This window comes from Choristoneura fumiferana, chromosome 20 (genome assembly GCF_025370935.1).
Source record: "Choristoneura fumiferana chromosome 20, NRCan_CFum_1, whole genome shotgun sequence".
Lineage (NCBI taxonomy): Eukaryota > Metazoa > Arthropoda > Insecta > Lepidoptera > Tortricidae > Choristoneura > Choristoneura fumiferana.
In genome coordinates, this window is record NC_133491.1 from 3,681,386 (window position 1) to 3,689,810 (window position 8,425).

The 8,425-nt window shown below is 37.6% G+C and overlaps 1 protein-coding gene across 1 annotated transcript; it reads right to left on the minus strand.

The window, feature by feature from the left end:
* Positions 1-316: 316 nt before the first annotated feature.
* Positions 317-8,203, minus strand: LOC141439344 (phosphatidylinositol 4-kinase type 2-beta-like). Its single transcript, XM_074103631.1, has 3 exons — positions 7,759-8,203; positions 5,293-5,411; positions 317-505 (listed from the first exon to the last, which is right to left on the minus strand). Exons 1-3 carry the CDS (start codon positions 7,982-7,984, stop codon positions 317-319), a joined length of 534 nt encoding a protein of 177 aa, XP_073959732.1. The 5' UTR covers positions 7,985-8,203.
* Between the last annotated feature and the right edge of the window lie 222 nt (positions 8,204-8,425).

Here is an 8,425-nt window from a genome sequence, read left to right on the forward strand (position 1 = left end):
TTCTATTAAAAATGAAATTCAACAGAAACTGACTCTATAAAATAAAGTAGGACTAGCTGTTACCCGCGACTCCGTCCGCGTAGAATTCGTTTATCGCTATCCCGCGGGAACTAGGATTTTTTCCGGGATAAAATCCTATGTCTTTTCCAGGGACTTGAACTATGTGTCTAACATACCGAATTTCCTCTAAATCGGTTCAGCGGTTTAGATGTAAAGAGGTAACAAACAAACAAACAGACTTACTAACTTTCCATCTATAATATTAGTGGGATAAGAACGTTTCATGTTTAAAATTGTGTCTGTACTCACCCTTGTCTTAGGCACGACTTTGAGCCCAATCTTGGTGTCGACGAGGCTGGCCCCAGCCTCGGACAGGTATCCCTGGTTGGGGATGAGACAGGAACGCCCGAAGCAGCATGGGCAACACACTTGTGCATCCATTTCGTCCATTTGGGTTCAGCCGGCCGTATGGCTCTTCGTCCTTCGGTTTGAAGACTATAATTTTCTGTGGAATAGACGTTGCTTTACTGTTATGGCTGTCTGTCAGAACAAGGACGGCAGGTGTTTAAAGTCAACTTTTAGTGAAGCTTGTTGCCATGGTATTACAGATACCAGAGATTGGCTCTGGTGTTGCAGACTTTTATGGGCAGTGGTGATCTCTTAACATCAGGAGACCCACTTGCTCGTTTGCCATCCAGTCGAATAAAAAAAATGGTAACGTCTCCCGAGTTACTTTTATTATGATTGTATGGGGTACAAATCCACTAAAAGTTAGGAGTTGTGACAGTTTTGAGGCAATGAGGGCTATCGCGAATGAATTCGCCGCTAGAGGCGCTAGTGTAGCGTGAGGTCTCCGAAATGACAAATCTCATAGTTTTTGGGTGAGCTACGCGGGTTTATTTATAATTAGAATTTTTTTGTGAAATATTGCATTCCCTGAAATTAATTATGGCAATTATGCGTTACGGGGCAATTAATGTCTGTGTTTTGAGACAGTTTTGTCTTTCGGAAACTTTTGTCCTCCCTTTTTTCCGAACAAAACGGGACTAAGCAACACTGTAGTGGCTGGATATTTTATGGTACGGTTTTAAGGTGTTTTAAATGTGATTTTAATCTAAACTTTGTTTTAACGCCCGTAATAACAGACTCTGAAAGCCACACTTAAAAACTCACGCGACAGTGCGCCATCTAGTGAGACAAGAAACGATAGCCCTCATTCCTTCAATGCTCATCTCGTCTAAGCATGTTAATACTGATGTCTCTTAAGTTACAGGACAGAATAACATAGGTACACTTAAAAGTCGATTGACCGATAAACTTATATGAACAATACACTTTAAACACGTCTGACATAACACAGATAGCAGTTGGGACAAACAAGTTCTCGTATGGAGACCGCGGATCGCAAGCGCAGTGTCGGACGTGCACCAACGAGATGGGCGAATTTGTTGTTTCTTTAAAAAAATATGGCTCTGTCCATCGGAGGACAATTTTGCCAGTGTCTAGTACTTTTTGCCGTTGTACGGTAAAAAAAATCTAGAAAACGAAATATGAGACGTAATGGTGGATGAACAATGACAGCGCGAATCATGGACGAATTTAATTTTGATTTTATATTTAATTTTATTGTTTTCGGCATTTTAATTATTTTATTGTTTGTTTGATTGATTGTTCCTAATGCATAAATATGACTTTGATTTAAGTATATTCTTGTTTTGCTTTTAATTATTATTATTGAATTGAATTATAATTTGACATTCTAAATTCTATTTTTTATTCTGGCTGTCAATTTACTGTAATAAGATTTTTTTTTAAATACATTTGACGATCCTTTTGTGAATTTCTTGTAATTAACTGACATGTGTTAGGCGAAAGTTGCATTTGCTCGTACATTACTGTTCTTTGTTGCAAAATAGAGTCAATAATCCTCTGGTACTGCGGCAAATGACTCTATTCGTCCCGCAACAGTATGTACAGGCGGAGTGCGCCACCGCCATCACTTATTCGCAGCGTTGGTGGGGCTGAGGACTCGTACAGCTAAGAACTGTCCAACGGCCAGGGCAATTGCGCTGCTAAATGAATTTTTGACTGAAATCCAGGATGCTGACGTGTTTTGCCGATGGTTGGGAGCACTTTTATCTAAAATAATGTTATTTTTAGCATAGTATTAAGTATTAACGAGCGTTTTGGTGCAAACTGTAAGCCTGACTTTGTATTGAATAAATAAATAAATGTGTTTATAATGTATTTTTTCAAAAGGTAATAAATAAATCTAATCTAATCTACTCGTAATCTACATCCGACAGGTGGACGTCCTACGATGATGATTTCTCTCAGTAGTCTTCTAAAGCCGGGTCTCCACTGAGCAAGCCGTCGCGCGAGGCAGCGCATGAGGCATGACTGTTCGCCACAGGCCTCAAAATCGCACCGAAAGTGGCGGCTCGCCCAGTGGAATCCCAACTCTACGACGCACACTAATGTCAAAACGTTACCTCCAGAAGCATATAAGAAAAAGGTACGACTCGGCAATACGAAATTGAGGGTTATGGCAGCTAATAAAAGTAGAACATCATAAAAAGATCATTTACTAATGTTTCCGACGCACCAAATAAAAGGACTAATCTTCAAGTCCCCTTAACCCGCGTAGGAAAATATAATGTATGCTCTATTTCAATATCAAATCTGTAATAATACAGTTCGACGAAAGAAAAGGAGCACGTTCATCTACTTTTACTGCTCACTGTACTTAATCAAGATACTTAGTCATTATTATTTATAAGATAAAAAGCGTAATTACGCCGTTTGCGGTTTGAGAATCGAAATACCGACCGATTGTTGATTGTGACGATATTTGTAGAAGATATAACCAAACCAACTTAGGGACGTTCACAAACTCCCGTCATTGTAGGTAATTGAAGAGTTAAATAACTGAAAAAAACTGAACCAAGAAAACAAGGAAACACGATTTCACAAAAAACCGAATAGAAATTTGAGAGCTTCGACGCCACAATCAGACATGTAAAGAGTTAACTAGCATATAAAAGCAAACTTGCTATTTCTTGTAATACCTGTATATTATTAAGTTTATTTTAAATAAAGTTAGTCTTTTGTCGGCAATCAAGTATGTTTACTTGTTCTTCCTACCTACGTCCCGCCGCACATGGCGACTTTGCCATCCAGGTAGGTATTACAAGAAATAGCTTATAGGTATGCTAGTTAACACCCTACAGATAGACTTTGGCGTCAAACTTATAACACCCCTCGTTTTGCGTAGAAGGTTAAAAAACCTGTAAGTAGGTTTAAAAAGTCAATGTATCAATCAATAAATAGACCAATTTAACTATCATTTGAAGAACACTCTTGTCTCAAATAACACACTCATAATATTACTGCCCATCGCATTACTAACCAGATCAATGAAATAATCAAAGTGGGACAATGCAATATCCACAACACAGTAGCGCCATTGTGTTCCAAAATGAATCCAATTGATTAAAGCTGAATCACCGGCAAATTATAAGTAACATCATACAGTGGCGGATTTATGTTTTTTAGGAGTGTAGGCCACTTCATATCCGCCGCCCTATGTAACTTTCTAAAATAATTTTCTCGTTGAAATCTGCCGCCCCTAGGCCGCTGCCGCCCCTAGGCCGCGGCCTATACGGCCTATTGACAAAATCCAGGACTGACATCATATACTTGCCATTATAACATGAGCTCTAAACGTATGAAATTATAGATTTTTATTGGTTTTAATAAAGGCTAACGATGGTCGAACAGATTCTACCGAACCACAGTAATGAAGCAGTAAGTAATCTACCATACCTACCGCACTAGTAGAGCCGTCCTAGCCTAGTGGTTTGATTGATCTATGCAGCGCCGGCCCAGGGGTAGAGCAAGAGGGGCGGTCGCTCTAGGCGCCAGCAGGGCTACTACGAAACCCGAAACTCGAAGTTCGTATCGTACCGTCTCGCTCTCGTATTAAATAGTATAAGTTTCAGAGGGACCGCACGACACGAACTTCGAGTTTCGAGTTTCGTAGCCCTGCAGATGCTAAGGGTGCCATTTTCGGGTTTCCAGTGCAAAATAAAATTATGATGGCACCTTTTGCAAGGCGCGGAAGCGGTGTAGACAATTTCGTTCTACCTCGATCAAGGGCTAGAGCTAGAGCCAGCGCTGGACCTATGGCCTCTCAAGGTGATGGTCGCGGGTTCGAGTCTGTGCTCGCTCACACCTCTGACTTTTTCGAAAATGTGCGAAAGTATATTGGACGCTGTTTTGCTATAGTGTGTTAACCCTGATTAATTCTGCAATACAATGTCAACCCTTAGAAAAGAAGTTTAAGTTGACTTGTCATTGTATTCCAAAATGATAGTGATAGTGACTCAGACAGGTACCTATTGCAAAACAGCGTCCATTTGAAATTTACCAAAAGAACTTTACGATGAAGGAAAATATCCTTCTGCCACGTGTGAAGAAACTCAATAATGTGTGCGAAATTTCCAATCCGCACTGGGCCTCTGTGGGAATTACGTACTGACCTAGTGCTGTCATCCTGAGCGACGGCCTGTACCCTGCAGTAAAACCTTAGACTAAGATGTTGATATATAAACTTACACATCCGCATCTTGTCCGTATTTGTCTGTATGCAGTCACTATATAAATTATTGGTGCGCATCTTGTAGATAACATACTGGTTTAGTACTGTGACAACCGATAGTTCGACCTTGGTGGCGTTGATTTGTTTTCATTAATCAGTGTCGAGAACGCATTGATGAGCTGCGCCGAGCAAAAAACGAAGACACCGGACGACAATCAATCTAAAAGTATACTGAGTATAGCGAGGTTGTTCTAAGGAGAGAAAGGATTATCACAATTCTCTTGTTTTCCGATGTGGCTGGAATTCCCGTTGTTTACAGACAGTTGTATTATAGAATCTTTCTTTACGTTTATGTTTTTATTCTAAATTTTATTGTATGTTTTATTTTTTATTTTTTGTGAGTTGTACTGAGCTAGGTTTTTTTTTTTGGCAATAAAGATTATTTTACTTTTTACTTTTTTTTTTACTTATGAAATTGCTCCAGATTCGTTCATGAAAATCCATTTTTTTACTGAGTGTATTAGTTGAGTCATTTGACGATGATAGCCAGTGCTTAAAGAAACAATTTATAAAACTTGAGATCCGGGTTCAATCCAACTAATAAAAAGATTTTTTTTTCTAACGTATTTCCTTCCGGAATCGACTACATTTTCCCCCCAAATTGAATTGCAAAATGATCAAGCCATACTTACTCCACCAGGGTTCTTGACGAAGTAGGAGCCGCTGGAGCCCTGGTATATCCTCTCCGGGAAGATATTGTTGTCGATGGCCACCTCTGCCTGCCATACCAGTTCACTGAACTGCGGGTCATCTGCCAAGGAAGCATATATAAATATCACGGGTTCACTGGACCTTGACACCAATTGAATTGACCTAATCCCAAAGGAAGCAAAGCTTGTGTTATGCAACAGACAAACATACTAGCAGACAAATATACTCGAGCCTTGGGTGTTTAATATGAATACATATTAAACACCCAAGGCTCGAGAGCAAACATTCATATTTTTATACAAACATCTGCCTGATTGTGGATCAAAACCGACCCATACTAATTTTTTAAAATACTTAAAAACTACACTTACATTTAAAAAATTACTGTAGATCCTATATTGTCACCATCAAGATAAGATTGAAGTTGGACACTTAACACTGGTAGTTAAAGCATGGTATGAAACATTCCATTATGCCACAGGCAAGTAAACATACAATTGTATTGTATGGTTAATGTAATTATAAACTTCAACCATTATACAAACATCAATGAATAATTATAAACCTATCACAAGACTGGTAGAGTAATTAGTCAAAAGCTTTTTGTGCCAATAACAATTTTTAGCATGACTTAGAACCAAATTTTTCCATGCCAAAACTTTGTTGTTAATGAGACAGACAGTGTTCTTCTGTAAAGGTTATATATTTTTTTATTTGCTTTACACAACTTTTAAAACTAGAAAGTGTAAAACATGAGCAAAGGAAAATTATTCCGCAATACCCTTGTCTAACTAAAAGGAAAAAATGTCTGCTTATCTATTAATTTTATATTTTAATATTATGGATGGTTAAAGGCTAAAATTAATCAGCAACCTTGTTATAACTACGTTATTATAATAAGTGTTACAACTGAGCTATTTTTACATCATTTACATATGCCCCATACTAGAACTTGTTTATCAAACAAGTTAAATTTGCATTTTTATCTCTCTGTCTTTCAAACACATTTAGAAGGTGTTACACTATTTTACTAGAAGAGTGGTTGCCACAACATCCAAAACTAGCCAATAAATGAAGCATTAAAATAAAGATAAAAAGCTATTCTTTTATTCAAAGTATGTAATCATACTTGGGGTACAATTACATAAAATTGAAGTGGAGTTAAAAATTCAATGAATTCCTTTTTAGTCAAAAGTTAAAATAAACAAGTTTCTCACATGTGACAAAGTGACATCGATTTAGTGGCATGGACTAAGCTCATTCGGGGCCCAAATCGGCAAAGCTGAATGAGCCCACCCAGTATTAGAAGTTGATGTACTAAACACATTTTTAGCCTTGTCAAGGAATCAGAACTCTATTATGAAAACTTGCAGACATTTGGAGGACCGGGGCAAGCTGCCCCTTCCACCCCACTGTTAGTCCGCCACTGAATTGACTAACACCATTTCTAAAAGCAGACTTGAAGCTAAAGTATGATCATGGACCTAAGTTGAAGCTAAAATAGGTACAATTATGGACCTACTCAAAAATGAATTATCTTTATGATTTTTATTCATAAAACAAATTTAAGATTAAACAATAAACAAACAGCACTACGGATGAAATACAAGTATTGTTTTACTAATTTTTGACCACAGGAATTTCACAGTATACTGTTTTCTCATTTGAAATTAAGTGGTCATTTTCTTTTCTTGTAACACATTGTCTTATAATTCAATTAATGGGACAAGATGATGTTGAACATATTTTTGACACAACTTACAAAAATATAAGAACACAAATTAAAATAATAGTTAAGGAACTAGCATAAAGAAAGTCTGCAGTTGAATTTATCTTGACACAGTTAAGCTAATAATGTTCGCTAGCATATGGACTGCTATAAACAGTTTTAAAACCTACAAATAAACAATTAAAATGTTTACATCACAAAATAATTCAACCTAAGTTCTAAATCGAACGCTTACCACAGTGAAAAGGTTGATCCATGTTAACAAATGAAAAAAATATTGCCGAAAACAATCTACAGTTTTTACAGTTGGCTGAAACTTGACATTGTTCTCTTTCTGCAGCTATATTCACTCAAGTTACCTGAGTAAACACTTTTAGTAATGAATTAACATAAGCATGAAGTTGAAGTTATTATTATGCATAGTCAGTGCAAAACAATGCCAAATGTAATCACCTTGTATTCTGGGATGTACACATAGAAGACCAAGGTCAATTTTACTATCTATATATCAATGTCATGACATTTAAAAAAAAACAGCCTGTCTGGAAGCCTTAGAAGTAACAGTAGGAAGTCAAACAAGTTTCTTCCAAAAGAAAACCTACCGTTTTCAGCCTCAAATTGAGAAGTAATCTTGCCCATATGTTTTGAGAATGTAAATTGACGACTTTAGCTCTAAAATAGGCGTATACATGACTCAGTGATAATAGCACGTATTTACCTGGAAAATGATTGTAGGATACTTCGAAGTCGCCACGGCCGCCCAGGAGCGGCTGTGACTCCCTGTTCACCCCTGGGGAATCCACGTTGCCTTCAAATCCTACGTCTGGCACTAAACAAATTTCCTCAGCACTACTCGATAGAGATACCACGCCGTCATCCGGCAGCGTAATTGTCGTGTTCGGCTTGTCGAAATCGAGGTTCAACAGAGTCTCTTCCGTACTCATGAGTAATGTTAAACAGCGGTACTCTGCCGAGCCACATTTAATTCGTCTTGTTAATTCTTTGTTCCACAATCATTTACACAAACACGACCACTTCATTCATTGTAGCCAACCAGAGACTATAGACCAATGACAAATTCGCCACTGACAGACAGATGACGAAATTTCCATAGACGTTATTTTATTTTGTAGTGACGTGAAGCGAATCGGTATTGAAAAACATATCAATTTTCTAGCGTTTTACCCGCACGTGTGAATAAGCTTAAAATGATAAGAAGTAATAGGTGATTCCCTGTCTCATCATAATAAATAGTAAAACTTTTTCTAGAAATACAAAAATCACCAACTAACTTCATGCGTGACAATGGTATTATTGGTAGCGTTTCCTTTGCATTTCCAGGAAACAAATAAAAGTACAGTGCGACAAGATCGTGAAACATACGA

Bases quoted from the DNA above. Each gene is read 5' to 3' on its own strand.
- LOC141439344 (XM_074103631.1), bottom strand. From the start codon at position 7,984: ATGAGTACGGAAGAGACTCTGTTGAACCTCGATTTCGACAAGCCGAAC. The intron at 5,412-7,758 runs GTAAATACGTGC...CTTCCTTGGCAG, and splicing joins ATCCTACAATCATTTTCCAG to ATGACCCGCAGTTCAGTGAA. The intron at 506-5,292 runs GTAAGTATGGCT...TCTATTCCACAG, and splicing joins TCGTCAAGAACCCTGGTGGA to AAAATTATAGTCTTCAAACC.